Below are 18836 nucleotides of genomic sequence, written 5' to 3' on the forward strand. Positions count from 1 at the left end.
CTCTACACCAGTCTGAGAAAATGTGCTTTGCCCTATATCTCTTCTGTTTTCTAAGGTATACAACTGACAGTAAGTATAACAGAGGCAGTTTCCAAATTATACTATTCCATCAAGAATGGAAGGTGGCTGGGGATGTGGCTCAAGCGGTAGCGTACTCACCTGGCATGAGTGGGGCACTGGGTTCGATCCTCAGCACCACATAAAAATAAAATAAAGATGTTGTGTCCACCAAAAACTAAAACATAAATATTTTTAAAAATCTCTCTAAAAAAACAAAACAAAAAAAAAAAAAAAAAAAAGGAAGGTAACCCCTACTCCCTCCCCAACCCAAACATCAATAGACACACCACCTACAGGTGAGGTCCAGGGGAGGGGTGGGGGACAGGAAGACAAACAATGAGGAAAACAGAATAAAGCTAGAGAGGAAGGAAGGGTTGCCTTGTCCACTTGAACCATTAATTTCCCCTTGACATCACTGTCCCAGACAGCAATTTCTTTCTTCCCTATAACCTACAGTCTTGAGTGCCTAATTGTTTCAACTGGAATTGCATTAGCTGCCAAGCATATAAGAGAAGCTAGATCCTTAAAGGACCAAAGTCAGGTGAAATGAAAAGGGAAATTTTCTTGATTTCTACAAGTGTACCCACCAAACAATTGCTTAAACAGGCTAGGTTATGCTGCAGAAACACACGGCACCAGTATGTCCATGCTTTAACATGAAATTTATTTTTCATTCCCACAAAATACATTACAGGTCTGGGGGCTTCAGAAAACCTGACCTCTAAGCTGGGACTCAATATTCCTGATGGCTTTGATCTTGTGGCTCCTCTACTCATATATGTGTTTCCATGATTAAGGCAGGAAAGGAGAGTACTAGAGTCTTGCACCAGAAAACAAATGTGTCAGCCCGGAAGTGAGGCTTCTGCCCATGACCCACTGACCAAATCTCTCATGATCCTACCTTACTGCAAGAAACAAGAAAGCTAAACCATTCTTTTTACCTCAGTCCTCCTAAATTCACTGGAATACAATCTCCATGAAAGGATGTGTTCTCTCCTTTGCTGTCTCTTCAGAGTCTAGGACAGCGTCCAGAACACAATAGAGCTGAGTGACTGCATATCTGTTAAGAAATACATGTATGTCCTGAGAGAATGGTCAAAGACTGAAAGACTAGGCAGACCACAGCCTCATAGCTGGCTGGCTTAGAAAATAAACTTGGTGCAACTGACCTCAGAGATAAAACTGCCAAGAGCTCCTGACCAATAGCTCAGGTGGTTCTCGTGATGTACACAATAAAACACTAAAGCCAAGAATCAAGTCATCTTAGCCTAATAACTGTAAGTGCTCAATTTCTGAATGGAGTTGCCACAAATGCCATTTGCCTCCTTAATGTAGCTGGCCAGTCCAACTTACCACTGGGAAGCAGGGGAAAGGGAAAGAACATATACTCACCATGTTTCTATGGGCAAGGCCCTGTTTTAGGTGCTGTACTTTCATCAATCCATCTAATCCCCAAACAACCCTGAATTGAATGATATCTCTATTTCAGAGAGAAAATGGAGACAACAAGAGTGTTTCACAAACCAACCAAGAAATGCCAATCAAGAAACATAAGTGTTTTACAAGCTAGAATTCAATATAACACATTATTCAGGCTGGCTGTGTAGGGATAACGTAATAAGTTGGTCCTACTAATCCTGCCTTCATATATGATAGATGATGCTATGTGATAGTCCACAGACCCTCTAGCAATGAGTTCTTAAGCCTGTGTATGTGTGTTTGGGGGAGAGGTACTGGGGATTGAACCCAGGTCCTTACCTATGCCAGGTAAGCACTCTAACACTGAGCTACATCCTCAGCCCTTTTTAAATTTTGGGACAGCATCTCCCTATTGCCCAGGCTGGCCTGGAACTTGTGATCTTCCTGCCTTGGCCTCCCAAGAAGCTGGGATTACAGGTATGCACCATACTGGCCCTCCATCTCTTTGAGTCTCAACTTGTTATTTAAGAGAGACTTGGAAGAGATAATTAATCTCTTTCTTGACATACCTAAAAGCCATACCAGGAACAAACCTGAGTTACTGTTTTGTCAGTTTTAAGAAAATCCATAGGCTATGCAGACTGACAGCAATCCATCAAATTTATCACCTATACTGTGCTGGAAAGAACAGACAGGTGGACCCTGCTTAAGAACTTTCAGTGTGAGACATAACAACATGGATGTAGATCTACCTATACTTGCCCAACACCAATCGTCAGTTACCAAACTTTCCTTTTAGGAATCCAAACTCCTGCCGAATACATGTTCAAATAGCACACACACATTCCAGTTCTCATACAAACATTAACTCTTTTTTTCTTAAGAAACAAAAGCCAAATTAAGAAGTAAACAAAAACTGTAAGAAGTTGATCCTAAACTTTCTTTCATCCTTGGACAAGTGCTAATTTTTATGACTGCTTTATCCTGACATCTTGAGGTAAGGAAACAGTCTACTTTTATCACAGAAAATCCTTACATCTAATATATATTCATGGCTACAAATTCCAACCCGTTTTCATATGCTCTCATTAAAGATGTTTTCCATTTTTCAAACACCACCAATGAGAGGCATAAATAGTGCATTATTAGTCCACCTGGCAGATTCCCTAGTGGTGAAGTAAATATTGTTTTATCACAGTAAAATTTGTGCTAACAGGAAGGATTCAAGAGCTTAAGTTGCTAAAAAGTTCAAGAAACTCCAATGATGTCCACTCTAGTGAACAGTGTCTAATGACAAGAGAAAGGAAAAAAATCTAATTTAGCTTCTGGAAAAAACTTTCCATTCGAATTAATTTCTGCCCCACAAGATCACTGAAAATGTTAAGCCTGTTACCCTGAAGACAATGGTTTGCAATTAAATATAGACAAATGTTCACTGTTTTTCATCTTGGAAGACTATATTACAAATGTTTCTACTATGTTGAAGTGACTGGAGAGATCAATGCAAAACCATCTGTATTTACTTCTGTCATCACAGTGAACTACTAACTGGCTGCATCTGCTATCTAAAGCTGAAGTTGCTATTTTCCATGTACAATCCCAAAAGAGCCCTTTCCCTTATCCAGATGCTCTTAGAACATCTCTTATGCTAAGGAATTCCCTGACAGTTAAAAGTAAAAACAGTAAGTAGTACAACTAATGTATCCATGGCTGGGTCAATCTTTCTATGAATCATATGATATATGTACCCAATTTTCTGATGAGGAAAAATTCTTCATGCTTCATGATTTTGCATTTTTTCAGTGTCAAACTCCATTTGGTGAATTTCCTCAGAATAAGGACACTGGACAAGCTTCCCTTCATTGGTGGAGTTTCTGGTGTCTAAGAAGGCTTGACCGTCTGCTGAAGTTTCTCTTGCATATACCACAGGTATAAGGCTGTTCACCTGTGTGGGTTCTCCTGTGTTTAATGAGGTGGGAGTTCTGACTGAATTTTTTTCCACATTCGTGACATGTAAAGGGCTTCTCTCCTGTGTGAGTTCTTTGGTGTGTGTGAAGGTTTGTATTTTGACTGAAGCTTTTCCCACACCATGAACACTTATATGGTTTTATTCCTTGATGTGTTGTTAAGTGCTTATTAAGATCTGAACTCCATCTAAACCTCTTATCACACTGTTGACACTTATAAGGCTTCTCTTCTGTGTGAATTCTTTGGTGCTTAATAAGGTCAGAGCTAACTCTGAAGTTTTTCCCACATTCCTGGCATTTAAAAGGCTTTTCTCCTGTACGGTCTTTCTTGTGAAGGTCCATAAGTTTTAGCAGCTCTTGTTTCCATGTTGAAAGTTTCTTTCTTTTCTTCACTGGAAAATCTCGGTGCCATTTTCCTACTCTGTGGGTATCACCATGATTTTCTTTGCCCATTGTTTTCTGGGGAACTTTCACTTTGGCCTTTTTTGATACTGTATCTCTTGGTGCTTGCATTTCCAAGTCAGAAAGAGATACAGGCTGATGATTTTCAGCGTCCTTTTTTTGTTTTAACCCTGCTGGAATAAACATAAGAATAAGCCATCTGTGTCCTAGAACAACAGAACCACAAGGAAGGAAAAATTCAATGGTGATTTATTAAAACAAACAAAATGAACATGGGTTAAAAAAAAATCAGACTAGCAGAACCTTAGAATGTTAAGTCCATGTAAAGGATCACATCAAGGTACATGTCTCCTCCTCCCATGGTATATTTACCTGTAGGAGACTCTCTGGGATAGTCTTTGAACTCTGAGGATCCTTGAACCCATGGCTCTTCCCCTTGCTCTAGACAGGAGATCACTTTGGGTTTGGGGAGCACAAATAATGCTGTGAAATGGGAAAAATGAGGTCAAAGACTTCAACTTCACAATGAATTGATCTACTAATTTCAGACTACTCAGGAAGACAGAAGGACAATTCTACACTTTGTTACCCCAGATCTAGTATCATGTTTACACTATATTATACTGCATTCATGGTTGGATGTGCAAGCAGAGGCTAAGAAATAAACCCCAAGGTAGATCAATGAAAAGGATATAGGGAATAGAAACCCAGTGTACATTTTCCCTCTTCTGTTACCAAGAATACACTCTGTTCAACCAAAAAGGAACCAAATTCCAGAGGTTACAAGAAATACAGGCTGGTCTTAATAACTCAAGAAAATTCATACTGGATAAGACCATGTATAGTGGAGCCAATATGAAAGTCTGTAGGTTAGTATCATATCCACAAGTAACTGCTGTCATACTTATAGCTGTTTATTTAGATTTACTTATTTAGCACCAGGCCATGGATGAGGATGGATTTCTACCCCTCTTATAGTTCACAGTTCTACATTCAGGTAGAAGAAATGGACCAAGAACACTTGGTAGACCTTTTCTAAATAGTTTGGCCAGTATGAGAACTATATATCATTCATTCTTTCAAAAAATATTTATTGGAACTGTGGATTTAACTCCAGGGTATAGCATGTGTTTTGCATGCACAAGGTCCTGGGTTCAATCCTCAGTACCAAAAATAAGTTAATATCTTGTTTTTATTTATTTATTTATTGAGTGGATATGATGCTCTATGGGCTGGAGCTATAGTGGTAAAGAAGCTCAATGTCCTGATTTTAGAAAGCTTATATTCTAGTATACTAGTAAAGCAAGTGAGTAAATAAAACAAGCCAAAGAATGTCAAGAAGCAATAAATGTTTTGAAGCACACTGAAGACGTTACAAAAGAGTCTTATGATTCTACTCTGGGAAGCATTCTTTGACAAAGTATTGCTTGAGCAGAAACATAAAAGTTGAGAATTTTACAACGTGGTAGAAAAGCATGCCAAGCAGAGGAGAAAGGGAAGCAGAAATGAGTATGCAAAATCAAGAAACAACAGGAAAATCAATGTGGCCAAAGAGGATTAAGCAAAGGTACTTGTGGCAGGAGGCAAGGCCAGATCATGGAGAGTCTGAGTGCTCTGATAAGGATAATGAGCTTATTTTGAATTTAAGAAATCACTGTATAATTCTGAAGCAATAAAATGTTATAATCCAAAGAAATTCTTAAAAGATCACTCTGGTCATTGTGTGATAAACAGATAGTGGGAGGGCAAGAGTAGAGGCAAGGCAACAGAGTTAGAAAGCTATCTGGTTCGAGATGATGCTGCTTTAGATGAGGATGCTAACAGAGTTCAAGAGGTTGAGTCATAGGTGAAGTCAGTACATAATAAAGTGGAGCTAAGACAACTTGCTTATGGGTTACTAATGGGATATGATGGCAAAATTAAAGGATAACTATTTGGGTTTTTTTTTTTTGCCTGAACCATCTAGATAATCCTTTACCAAGATGGGAAAGATGTGTAAGAGCAGATTTGGGATAAAAGAAAGGAAATGGATCAAGAATTCTATGCATGATAAGAAATTTGCATGTACATTTGGGAAAAGCTCCCACATGTAAGGGACACATCTTCTCCCTCCCCACACCATCTAGTTGAGAACCAACCAGCTAGAGAAATCTCATGGGATTTCATTCTTAGTAAGCCAAGAATGAGTCAGGTTACTTGATTTCTACACATGGGAGGAAAAATCTTTACCTAGCGAGATGACAGTCTCATAGTTTTCCTGCATTACATCATTGTAGAGAGCCTTCTGAGTGGGATCCAATAACTCCCATTCTTCCTGGGAAAAATACATGGCTACTTCTTCAAATGTCAACAAGCTCTAAGGAAAATAATGGACTTAGTTTAGTACTTACATTACTACAGAAGCAGCCCAAACACCTAGATAAGAACTGTACGGTAGGCCAGGCTATGAAGGAATTAACAGTACATGATTATAGTTATGTGCCACATAAGAACGTTTTGGTCAATAGGCCACACATATGAAGGTCATTCTGTAACATTATAATGAAGCTAGAAATTTTCTATTGCTTAATGACATCATGGAACAATGCCTTTCTTATGTGTTTGTAGTGATTCTGGTATAAATAAACCTTCTGGGCTACTAGTTGTACAAAAGTATAACACACAGTAATGTACAGTACATATTAATTAAAAACACATTTATTTTTTAAGTTATTGGTTTATGTATTTACCATATTTTTAATTGTTAGGAGTGTACTCCTGGTATACTGGGAAAAAAAAGTTTACTAGAAAACAGTATCCCAATGTTGTGATAGCAGCAGCTTCATACATCTTGTACTTACCATGTCTCTTGACTGCATCAACAGGTCTCACTGAATAAGTGACTTACATGATCTAGGGATGTGTAAGCACCATTTATGATGTTTGCACAACAAAGTTGTTTAATGACACATTTCTCAGAAAGTATCCCCACCATCATGCAACACCTGACTGCATTATAAAAAGAAAGAAGCCAGAAATGGGTGAAAGGATTGGCAAACAGCCTAAGAGGTACCCCAAGTGACAAAGACTGGATCTAACATGCTTCTGAGTTCCTCCTGGATAGTATGAATAATGGATAGCAGGAAAAGGCAACTCTAAACAGCTAAAAACCAAAGCTCACCTGGGATTCAGACAAGACAAGATCAGGTGCCAATGTCCAGTCTTTGGTGTTTTTCTGTTCAGAAAAGGCTAGACTCTGCTGAGCAGGTACATCTGTGGGTGGAAAAAGAACCAGAGGAAATTTCTCTTGTCTATAAACCTCTTGAGTTCATTTCTGAAATACAGATCCTCTTTACAAGTGATGTGGTGACAGAGTGGCTTCTCATAAATAAGAACCAAGTACCTACCAAATTCTTAGAACTAGTTCCCCAGTTGACTGTTAACTTAGTCATGAGAAATTAATAAAATCCCTTTTCATTTTCCATTCATGCATAAATTGTTCTGAGTTAGGCAATAATTAAAGATATTCCAAAATGAAGCACTCAGGGACTCCTGTATACAAGAAATGAACTTGTCTTTTATTATTTTTTTCCTGGTGCACAATTGTCTTCACATTCTGCCACTAACAGACCATTTGCTTTTGCTTAAAGCACCCTCCCCCCTTTTTTTGGTACCAGGTATTGAACTCAGGGGTACTTGACCACTGAGCCACATTCCGACCCTTTTTTGATTTTATTTAGAGACAGGGTCTCACTGAGTTGCTTAGTGCCTGGCTCTTTGCTGAGGCTGGCTTTGAACTCGCAATCCTCCTGTCTCAGCCTCCCAAGCTGTGGGATTACAGTTGTGTGCCACTGTGCCCAGAGGCTAAAAGTCCATTTCTGATTGTAATTCTTTTTGTATTTTATGAATATGAGTGGCCCCAAACCTTCCTGCTTTGTTTCTTTTCCTTCTCTCCACTTTTCTAAGGAATGGAGTTCATGGTGTTATTACCAGGGTTTTGTAGTTTGTTTCTACACCCCAGGCCAACCCCTACCTTTGCCACTGTCTGAAGGGACATCATAACTGCTAATCATGACTGCTTTCACAGATCTACAGAACTGGGTACCCAAAATATGACCACTACATTTTGGCTTAACAAATTACTATCACATTTCTCAGAAAGAAATTATCATGAAATTCCTTACCACTCTCAAATACAGACTCCGTTTCTTTACAAATACTCCTGCTCAGATGTTCTTGTATACCCTGGTATGTATTCCAAAGTTCTTCATCCTGAGACTTGCCTTCTGATTGAGACTCTGCTGGCTTCACCTTTAAGCCTGGGGCCTCTGCTGTTTCTCCCAAAAGTACTGGCTCCTTTCCCAGCTCATGGATTTCAACCTAGAAATAATCCCCATCCTTGTTACTGCAGAACTTTCTTTTGGTTGGGAAGTGGAACAGACGGTGGAACAAATGTATACTCCAAACTATAAGCTTGAAACAAAACAGCAACCTTTGCATACAAATCTACCTCAGGCCACTACCAAGGTTGGGCACTGAACCTATTCTTATACTGACTTGGTCTGGCTTTTTCCTTTGCCTTAGATCCTTTCCTGGGTGATTTCCTATCTTCTCATTTTCTCTAAAAATTAAGGAATTAAATAAAAGTTTTCCTGTCAATCACATTTACCCCATAACTAGGGGAGGTTTTCATAGGGAAAGTGAATAAATTAAAGAAAATGAGAGAGGAAGAACGGCTCCCACACCCAGATGATTGATACCAAAAGTCCTGCCCTGTAAACTTCCTAGTAGGTCTAAGGTCAGCAGGTGTTTGGCACCTGCCAAGGGTATACCCTTTTTTCTCACTCACCAGCAAAGCCAAGAACAAGCCACAAAGGAAGGGTAATGGAGACCCTTAAGGTAGGGAAGCAACTATCCTTCAATGTCTTTCTTCTTGTAGCTACTCTGTTGGGATTTTCCTTCTTTCCAAATTTTTGCTTCCCTCTTCTCTATTTTCTTCTTTCCCTCTGCAGTTTCCCCTAGTTGTTTGAATTCCTCCTTTATTATCCTTGTTCTCCTTTGGTCTCTAGGCATCCTCCCTATTTTGGATCTACCCTCACTCACCTTATTGGCTTTTATTTGTTTCTAAGAATTCAGGTTCTGTCTCCTCAGGCAAGATCACCCCATTAATCATGGCTCCAAAAAAGAGCAAAATTCAATTATTTTTTCTCTAAAGTCAAGGAAATCCCTGCTGTGATCTATGGAACTAGTGGACTTTTCCTTTCCTGTGTGCTTATGATTTCAAGTCCCAACGTAAATGCCTTAAAAGCACAATACAGTAGAACTAATTCATCATTTCTCAATTAACTTCCCCCATCCTATTTCACTATACATGTTAGAAATCTTCCTTCTCACCCCATTCCTCCTTTGACCAGATTCCCTTTGTAAGTGTTCCACCAAGTCAACAGCCTCCTCAACGCTCTGTGGATGGTGTTTCTGCATCCAGGCCTGCATCTCTCTGGGCAGAATGGTCAGGAACTGCTCTAGCACCAGCAATTCCAAGATTTCCTCCTTTGAGTGAATCTCTGGTCTTAACCACAGACGGCATAATTCCTGAAGCTGGCTGACAGCTTCACGGGGTCCAGCTCTTTTGGGATAATGAAAGTTCCGGAAATGCCAGCAAGAACTCTTGGGATCCAAACTGTCTGTCTGTGCAGATTTCTTACTTTGATTGGAGCTCTGTGTCACAGGCTCCTTAGTCTCCCACAGAGTTCTGATTTGAGGGTCCAAATGCTCAACCACCTTCAGATCTACCATCATCATTCTGCACTAGCACCAGTTTTGCTCCTGTGTTTGGCACCCTGCTGGTGCCACCTTTGATAAATTAGGCCCGTCTGCTCTGGTATAAAAATCAATGTAAGTATCTTCTTCCTACAGATGTTGAGGGCAGAAAAAAAGTACATGTCAATAAGAAAGTCACACAAACCTTAATACTTGCTATTTATTGAGGAAAATGGACAGAAAAGGTCCTATCTTACCTTCCCTTTAAAAATCAATAGCCAGGTCCTTTACTTCTCTCCTTTTCTATTACTCAAAGCACAACCCAGCTCAGAGAAGATAAATGTCAAATAACACTGCTGCCTTTTTTTTTATTAACAACTCAGGAAAGGTTGGTAGTTGAGAAAATTGGCATCTACTGGTTTAGGATTATCCTAGGACAATTGGTGTGCTTCCTAGCTCATGTTTCTCACAAGTGAAGAATAAGAGAAAATCAGATTAGGAGAGATTGAGTTCCTCTTAAATTTTAACAGGTCAACCCAGTCTGTCTTTAGTAAGGGGGTATAACTTCTAATGACCTTCATTTATTTGTGAAGATAGAAGTCTTCACTTCATGGAACAGTTGATAGTGCCCTTTCCATCGTACGGATGATGGCAGGAGAGCTTAAGAGAAGGAAACCAAAATAAAAGGAAAATAATTAAGGGGAAAGGTAGCCATATTCTTCTCCAAAAGCATTTCCCAACTAATCAACTAAATGCTCATTATTATTTTTTGCAAGACATACACAGGACGCTATGCAAATGATTTAAATGAATTTTTAACCTAGAACACCCCCCCCACAGCTGGCTTTTATTTACAAATTATCCAGTTTTTGAAAAAGAGCAGACGTGATGGCACATGCCCATATTCCCACAAGTAGAGGCAAGAGGATTGTAAGTTTGAAGCCAGCCTTAGCAACTTACTGAGACCCTGTCTCAAAATAAATAAGAGCTGGGATGTAGCTCAATGGTAGAGCACCCCTGGGTTCAATCCCCAATGTTGGGAAAAGGTATAATGGCAGCTACACCCCCAAAAAAAAACCCAACATGGCACCTGAGAAGCTTCTCTTCCTGCCTCTGCCTTTCCTGCCAGCGCCAAAAACCCCCGCCGGCGCCAATTTCAAATCTCGCTGGCAGGAAACCTTAGCCCCAATAAGAACTAATTTCGTGGGCTCCGGAACTGACATCTGGAAGAACTTACCAATAAACGAGTGACCCGTCATTTACCTAAGCCCTGCCATCTCTCCTTAGATCTATATAAGCCCATAGCCTTTTGTAATAAAGTGGAACTCTCCCAGGGAAGTGTCTTGCGTGGAGGACTTCTTTCACCCAAAACTTAAAAAAAAAAAAAAAAGAGAGAGAAGGGGAGTTGGTGATGGGGGGTGACCCTCTGCGACTCATTTCTTCGAGGGTTATTTAGATCTCTAGGGAAGGCTAAGAAAAGCTCTGCCGAAATGCCACAGGCATTCAAAGAAAAGCCCCCAGTGAAGCATGTTACCCAGCCGTCCCCGCTGCGGAGCCCGGGGCTCGTCCTCCTTTGGCCTGGGCAGAAACTGCTGCGGGAGGTGCCGCCGGCCCTCCCGCGCCCCAGCGGGAAGCCTTCCGGGTGCAGCGGCACACGCCCCAGTTAGCCCCGCTGAGGCCCGCTCCCACGCAAAGGGCGCCAGGAAAGCCTTCAGAGCCGGGCGGTGGCTTCGCCCTGGCCGTACCCGCCGCAGGCTCTGGCCGCCCGGGCCGGATGCCGCCACCTACAGAACACCCGTCTTCCCGGGATGGCAGCTCCTCGGTTACCTCGCACGGCTCGGCTCCGCTTCCAGCTGCCCCAGGCTCAAGCGAGCCACCTACGGATCGCAGCGCTCCGCCCGCCCCGATGCAGGCGCAAAGCCACGCACACCCGCCAGGCCTTCGTTGGACAAGACGCCCACCCGCAGCGTCTCGGTTGTGGTCCCGGAGCCGCGCGCGGCGGGAAGCGGAAGTGACGTGCAGCCACTCCCCTCCCTCGCGTTGATGTGCCCCACGGCCGCGCGCCAGCGCTCACGGCGCTCGGGAGGGGCGGCTGCCTGCCCCGTGGCACGGGGAACAGTCAACGCTTCCGAACCGACAGGGTCCCTAGCCCTCAGGGCCCGCCCTCGCCGCCCTGCCTGGCACGCATGCCCCGGCCGTCGCTGAGGGCTCCTGGAGAGCAGGCAGTTCCTGCAGGTAGGACCCGGCGCGCCCCACGTGTCCGCAAGGCTTTCTGGAAGGGCCACGCGGCGCCTGCCCCGCGGCTGGGGGCGCTGTTTGCTCGTGAGGCAGGTAGCTCCGGCTCCGCGGGCCTCCGGGCTCTGCCGCTCCCCGCAGCTTGCCTCCCCGCAGGGCTCCGGGCCTTTGGTCTGGTCCTGGCAGTGCCTGAGCTCTGCACGAGACAGAAGCGCGCCGGAGGTTCCCCAGCGTTCGCAGTGTCAGCCTGTGCCAGTCAGAGGTTCCCTGCTCGGTGAACTGTGTGTAGCCGGCGCTGGAGTCCGCGAGAAACCCGGAGGGCCGAAGCAACTTCAGCAACATCACTAGTGAGAACTCCAAGGAGGTGAAAGTTGATTTGGGGTTGGGGGAAATTATAAAAGGCCTTGAGGAATTTTCCCCACAGCAGAGTGGGGACACTTGTACAGAAAAGTACAAGAGGAGGCTTGAAAGCTGAAAAAATTAGAATAAAAGATGGGAAGTACATTTTCACAGAGTCAGGCTATGTTTAGAGGGAGAGTTTCAGAAGTAGTTTGTTGTGTTTTTTTTTAAAGGCTTATATGGACCTTATTGCATTTGAGAAAATCAATAACGGAGCTCCAGTTGGAGGGTTTTTGACGGCACATCTTTCTAGGGCAGTTCAACCAGAGGTAAGTTTAAAGTCAGAATGAAGACAGGGGCCATATACTACTTCTGTTTGGGAACAGAATGTTATTATAATCATCTGAGGCAGAGATCATGAAAAAAAAAAATACACACACATACACACCCACACATACACATATATATATTTAGTTGTAGATGAACACAATATTTTATTTATTTGCTTTTATGTGGTGCTAAGGATCAAACCCAGTGCCTCACATGTGTGAGGCAAGTGCTCTACCACTGAGCTGTAACCCCAGCCCCAGATCTTGAACCTTTTTAAATGAGATTAAACAGATAGTAATGAGCATTAGCCTCAATCATTTGGATATGTATCAAAGAAGGTTCATTTCCTTAGATCTTAATCAGGTTGAGAATTAATTATTTAAAAAGTAAGTATGGTTCTCAGCCTTTCATAACTAGTAGTAACTTAGCATTGAGAATCTCATCACCTGGCCTAATGCTGAACATATAATTAGAACTTATTAAGTTGAATAACGGAAACTTATGCCAGCAGTGCCCTTATATCTCATTAGTTGGTTAAAGGGAGAAGAAGGGGGAAAGAGAAACTGTGGAGAGAAAGAGGAAACAAAGCAAAATGATGAATAGCAAATGAAGGCCACTGATGCTTTTCACTGTGTGAGGTTTGGTGCCACAGTTGCTTACCCTTCCTGTTGAGCCCATAAAAGTTCCCTGGCTCTTGATGCATCTCTCCCTGCTTGTGCACTCTTTTAGAAGTGATGAATGTACAGCTAGGAAACAACAAAATACAATGAATTAATTTGGGGATATCTGTTCAACTGCCATAGTGGACAGTGTTTTTTCTGGGTAACTGACTAGAGATAATGGTGCTACTATTGGCTAACAAATAATATATTCTTTTATCATTTATAATAGTTACCACTTAGTAGTTGCTTGATTTTAGCCTGTCATTGGCTCTACCATCTAAATATATTCTTTCATGATTTTCTTAGTGTTCTGTAACTCAGAGTTGGCATATCTAGCAACAGATGTTTGAGGAAGACTGTTGCTCTGACTCTTCTGGGTTTTTAGATGAGAGACTTGAGAAATCTATATAGTTGGGGAATAAAGGGGCAGTCAGGCTCTGATGTAATGGGAAGGAAAAAGAACAAATACTAATCATTCTCCTCATTTCTGACATATTTTTTTCTTCATAGCACCTGGAGTGGATACAAGTGGCAGTTTTTGTTTCTTATGAAATTGTTTCTGGAATGAAAACCATGGAATTAGAGTAGAACATTTCTTACGACCTGCAATGGCTTTGGGCAGCACCAGGAGCTCCTGAAAGGATTATCTGAGAGTATAGAAAAGTTTGGCAACAGAAGGAACTATGAGAAGCAACTGATCAGAAATACCATTAGAGAAATCTTTTGAATTCTTCAGACAATTGATTCTTGGTGCAAATTAAGTAAAATCTATACTGAAGAGAAATATGAAAAGTATGTTGACATCCTAATGTAAACAGGAAAAAAAGTGAAATGGTAGACTTTTTTTTTTTTTAACTGTGGTTAAGTATTTGTAAAACTTCAGATTTAGCTCTGAGAATTTCCGTGATTCTGAAGCTTGATATCCTAAATGTGGAACCTTTTCAATGAAAAAGAATAATTGAGAATACATCTTATATACCCAAGAAAGAAGACCTGAGAGTGAAAAAGTGCTACAAACAAATTGTTTACATATAATCTTGGCAACAAAATTCACACTCAGGTTAAAGCTCAGTTTGAGACTGCTATATTGAATACAATAAAGATTGAATTTCATTCATATGTGCAACAGAACCTACTGACTTTTCTTCACTTAGAAATTCTATATAACTGTCCCCAAGCTCTAGCTCTTCAGGTGTTCCAGTGTCAGGGTCCTTGAGGCTTGGGGTCTATACAGGTAGATGAACTGTTGCCCAGTGAAGGCTTCATACAGAGCAACATGAGCACAGTTTTCTGTTCCAGCAGTGAGGTAAAACCAGGTCATTTTGGAAGAAGCCATACTGCATCTCTGCTATACAAGATAACCCTGTCATTACCTTTGAGTTTTTCATACTCCTTTCTCAAGCATCAACTTTGTATTACAGATTTAATCCACCTGGTTCTGTTCTTATGAGCACATGTCTCTCAATGCCTCTACTCTTCATTTTGTCCCTTTTCCTCTGTTGAATTAGAGAATATATGCAGGTACCCCTATCAGGGAGAGAAAACAATGGGGTTCCGAAAACCTATTTCCTGTGTCTTTGGTAGTGGCAATTTTGAGAGTACGTAAGACTGACACTTCAATCATGAGCCCTTATTCCTTTCAGCCCATTACCCTCCAATACAAATGCCGCAACCTTCCAGGACTCTCCACTAGCTTTTTGTTATTTTAAAATGTTTTTCCCAATTCAGTAAGGTATTTCCCTTTTATTTTTTTGGCTGTTTGAAATCAAAATCACTATGAATAAGAGAGGGAAATATACAACATTGAATTTGGAGGAAAAAATGAAGGTTCTCAGCAGGATTGAAGCTGGACGATCTCTTAAAAATGTAATGGATGAATTTGGAATCAGTAAATCAACATTTTATGACATTAAAAAGAATAAGAAATTGATTTTGGATTTTGTACTGAAACAGGACATGCCATTAGTAGGAGCTGAAAAGAGAAAGAGGACAACAGGAGCTAAATATAGTGATGTAGATGATGCAGTATACATGTGGTACCAACAGAAACGCTCAGCTGGTGTCCCTGTTAGAGGCGTGGAGCTTCAGGCTGCTGCAGAGAGATTTGCACAATGTTTTGGACGAACAGACTTCAAAGCCAGCACTGGTTGGCTTTTTAGATTTCGAAATAGGCATGCAATTGGGAACCGAAAAGTATGTGGAGAACAGATCGTAAGTTCAGCTTCAGAAAATGTTGAGCCATTTAGACAAAAACTGTCCTTGATAATCAAAGAGGAGAAACTGCATCTAGCTCAGGTATACAGTGGGGATGAGACTGACCTCTTTTGGAAGTCAATGCCAGAAAACACTCAGGCAAGTAGAAAAGATATCTGCCTGCCAGGGAGGAAAATAAACAAAGAACGGTTGTCTGCCCTTTTATGTGCAAATGCAGATGGAACTCATAAGTTGAAATCAATTATTATTGGCAAATTAAAGCTGCCCAAAAGTGTGAGAGAGGACACAAGTTCATTACCTGTGATATATAAACCTAGTAAAGATGCTTGGTTCACCAGGGAATTGTTTTCAGAATGGTTCTTTCAAAACTTTGTTCCTGAGGTTCGGCATTTTCAAATTAATGTCCTAAGATTCCATGAAGAGGATGTCAGGGCATTGTTACTTCTGGACAGTTCCCCAGCTCACCCTTCTGCTGAATCATTAACCAGTGAGGATGGTCGAATAAAATGTATGTTCTTTCCTCATAACTCTTCAACTTTGATCCAACCAATGAATCAGGGTGTGACCTTGAGCTGCAAACGACTTTATAGATGGAAGCAACTGGAAGAGAGTCTGGTAATTTTTGAAGAAAGTGAAGATGAGCAAGATAAAGGGGAAAACGGGATTTCCAAGATTAAAATCTACAATATAAAAAATGCAGTTTTTAACTGGGCAAGAAGTTGGGATGAAGTAAAGCAAATAACCATAGTAAATGCCTGGGAAAATCTTCTTTACAAAAAGGAACCTGACTATGCTCTCCAAGGCTTAGAAAGTAGAGATTACAGAGAGATTCTTGAAAAATGTGGTGAGTTAAAAACTAAGGTAGATGATGATAAGGTGTGGTTAAATGGAGTTGATGAAGAAAAGGGTTGTCCTCCAAAAACTAAAGGTAGAATTACAAAGGGAGTTGCCCAAAGAGAAGGAATTGAGAAGCAGGCTACTGAATTTAAGTTATCTGCTGTGAGAGAAAGTTTGGACTACCTTCTTGACTTTGTGGATGCCACACCTGAATTTCAAAGGTTTCATTCCACACTGAAAGAGATGCAACAAGAAGTAGTCAGGAAACAGTTCCAGAGTAGAATCCACTCAAGAATTGGTAGTTTTTTGACACCTAGGCCTCATAATATTAAGGATACCTTTAATATGCCCTCAACTTCTGGTTCTAGTAATTAAATTTTTGTGTTTAAAGATTTCTGCAGTTACATGATCATGTTTGATGTAAGCCTACTGTAATTGTCATTGTTTTTATCAACTGACATTATTTTGCATATCACTGTTCATTTACATATTGGTTATAAACTATACAGTTTGAAAATAATAAACTTTCGTTTCTTTAAATGTATGAATATATTATTATTTTCTATTTAAGATAGGACCTGGGGCTGGGGTTGTGGCTCATTAGTGGAATGCTTACCTAGCATGTGCAAGGCCCTGGGTTCGATCCTCAGTACCATGTAAAAATAAATAAAATAAAGGTATGGTGTCCAACTACAACTAAAAAATTAAAAAATATATAAGACCTGAATAATGAGGAATTACTGTCCCAGATTATCAAAGATAAAATGGCTGTAAGGAAAAGCACTAATTTATATTCAACTGTGTAGCTCAGTAGCAGAGCACATGTTTAGCATGTACAAGGATCTAGGTTCAATCTGCAGCACCAAAAACTCACGTATTCCCAGCCTAAAGCAAAGAAGCTGTATGCAGACTAATTCTTACCTTTACGAAGATAAAGCTAGATTTGGCTTCTAATTTAATAGTATGCCACACTCTTCTTTTTTAACTCTTACCACCTATTTAGTGTTTATTTTCCTCTTAAAGTAACATGCTGATTATAGAAGGTATATAAAAAGAAAATACCCAGTCCTATTGACCAATAATATCCTTTTAAAACTTGAGTGTCATTTTTTAATTAGAAGGTTGCTGTGTAAATAAAATATTATACCTTAACACTTTATGCATTGGATTAACATTTGTTGAGTATATAGGATTGTATATATGTAGATTTACATAATCTTTATACTCATATCCTGACTATGCTCTCCAAGGCTTAGAAAGTAGAGGTGTATATTCTGATCCCTTTTTAAATAGGTAAGGAAACAAATAGAAGCTAGGTAACTTGATAAGGCCACAGAAGCTTATAAATGAGATTTAAATTCTATTTAATGCCAAAGCTCAGACTTTATTATGCTATTTGAAAATTTCCCCCATGTCATTAAAATCTCTTCACAAACCTCAAACATGATGGTTAATTACTATTCCACCATGTGATATATCCTATCACTAAATGAACCATTCTCCTGTTAAGTGTTTGTATCTTATTTTTTGAAGTAAAATGGTGAACACCTTTTTGTAGAGAAATTCAAGTGATTATTTTAAGGAAGGTTTTTAGAAATTAAGCTTCTGAGCTGAGTTAGTAGTACATGTCTGCAGTCCCAACAACTTGGGCTTAGGGCCAGCTGGGCAACATAGCAAGACTCCATCTCTTTTTTTTAATTTAAACCAAGTCAAAGAGTGTGATTTTTTTTTTAAAGAAAGGTATTGTTTTCATGTTCAGGCCCAGAGTTTGAAAGTACCCCCTGGGCACCAATCCTAGCATTGAATATTGCTATTAGTTTTTGCTAATTTTATAATAAAAGATTGGCACATTTTACTGTTCCCCATTTTAGCACAAGATGTCAGGTGAGCATTTAGATTGATATTTGCAAATAACAAGTTTTGCTAAGATAATTAAGTCCTTATTAGCTTTTAATATTTCCTTTCTCATAGGGTCTGTTTCTGAGATTTATATTCTGTTCCATTGGTCAATACCAGGTAACTATAGTGTAAAATTAGCGATTAAATGTAGTGCTGGTATCGACTCTTGCTCTATTACCTTACCATTTTAATCAGACTGGGTTTTTTTTTGTTGTTGTTATTGTTTTGTTTTGGGGGGTACTGGAGATTAAACTCAGGGGCACTTGACCATTGAGCCACATCCTCAGCCCTATTTTGTATTTTATTTAGAGACAGGGTCTCACAGAGTTGCTTAGCACCTTACTTTTGCTGAGCTGGCTTTGAACTCGAGATCCTCCTGCCTCAACCTCACGAACTACTGGGATTACAGGATGTGCCACAGTGCCCAAATGAGACTTTTAATATAAGGCAAGTACCCACTTACTATCTTCAGAAATGTTTAAGCTGTTCTTACCTATTCTTTCAAATCAACTTCGGCATTAAACTGTTCAAGCCTCCTCCAAACACACATCAGTTCCCTCTGGAATTTATACATAATTTAATTAGTTTGGTAAGAATTTACACTTACTTCTCTCCATTTGAATGGTAAATGTATAGTTTTTATAGTTGAGTCTTCATCTATTTTACTGTTATTCCTAGGTAGTATTATTGTTACTCTGAGTGGAGTCCTTTATTTTAATTAGTTATTTTAAGC

General features: G+C 40.3%; 1 protein-coding gene and 1 non-coding gene across 3 annotated transcripts; one reads left to right on the top strand and one right to left on the bottom strand.

Moving 5' to 3' along the window:
• Nucleotides 1-703: 703 nt before the first annotated feature.
• Znf75a (zinc finger protein 75A) lies at nt 704-11575 on the bottom strand. Its single transcript, XM_027940639.2, has 7 exons — nt 11415-11575; nt 9222-9737; nt 8012-8207; nt 7009-7100; nt 6078-6204; nt 4221-4331; nt 704-4021 (listed from the first exon to the last, which is right to left on the bottom strand). The coding sequence occupies exons 2-7, from the start codon at nt 9627-9629 to the stop codon at nt 3339-3341; spliced, it is 1617 nt and encodes a 538-aa protein (XP_027796440.2). The 5' UTR covers nt 9630-9737; nt 11415-11575; the 3' UTR covers nt 704-3338.
• An 82-nt stretch (nt 11576-11657) lies between these two features.
• LOC114096925 (uncharacterized) lies at nt 11658-14284 on the top strand. Of its 2 annotated transcripts, XR_011705464.1 has the most exons (4): nt 11658-11822; nt 11979-12186; nt 12395-12490; nt 13664-14284. It is a non-coding gene; the product is annotated as an uncharacterized protein (transcript). The 2 variants fall into 2 exon arrangements; XR_011705463.1 differs by having other exon boundaries at nt 11658-12186.
• Nucleotides 14285-18836: the final 4552 nt, after the last annotated feature.

This window comes from Marmota flaviventris, chromosome 19, assembly GCF_047511675.1.
Source record: "Marmota flaviventris isolate mMarFla1 chromosome 19, mMarFla1.hap1, whole genome shotgun sequence".
Classification (NCBI taxonomy): domain Eukaryota; kingdom Metazoa; phylum Chordata; class Mammalia; order Rodentia; family Sciuridae; genus Marmota; species Marmota flaviventris.

Excerpts from the sequence above, each read along its gene's own strand:
- Znf75a (XM_027940639.2), bottom strand. The coding sequence starts at position 9,629 with ATGATGATGGTAGATCTGAAGGTGGTTGAGCATTTGGACCCTCAAATC. Across the intron at positions 8,208-9,221 it reads CTGGTCAAAGGAGGAATGGG|GTTGAAATCCATGAGCTGGG; the intron begins GTGAGAAGGAAG and ends GATTATTTCTAG. Across the intron at positions 4,332-6,077 it reads TGAGACTGTCATCTCGCTAG|CATTATTTGTGCTCCCCAAA; the intron begins GTAAAGATTTTT and ends CCCATTTCACAG.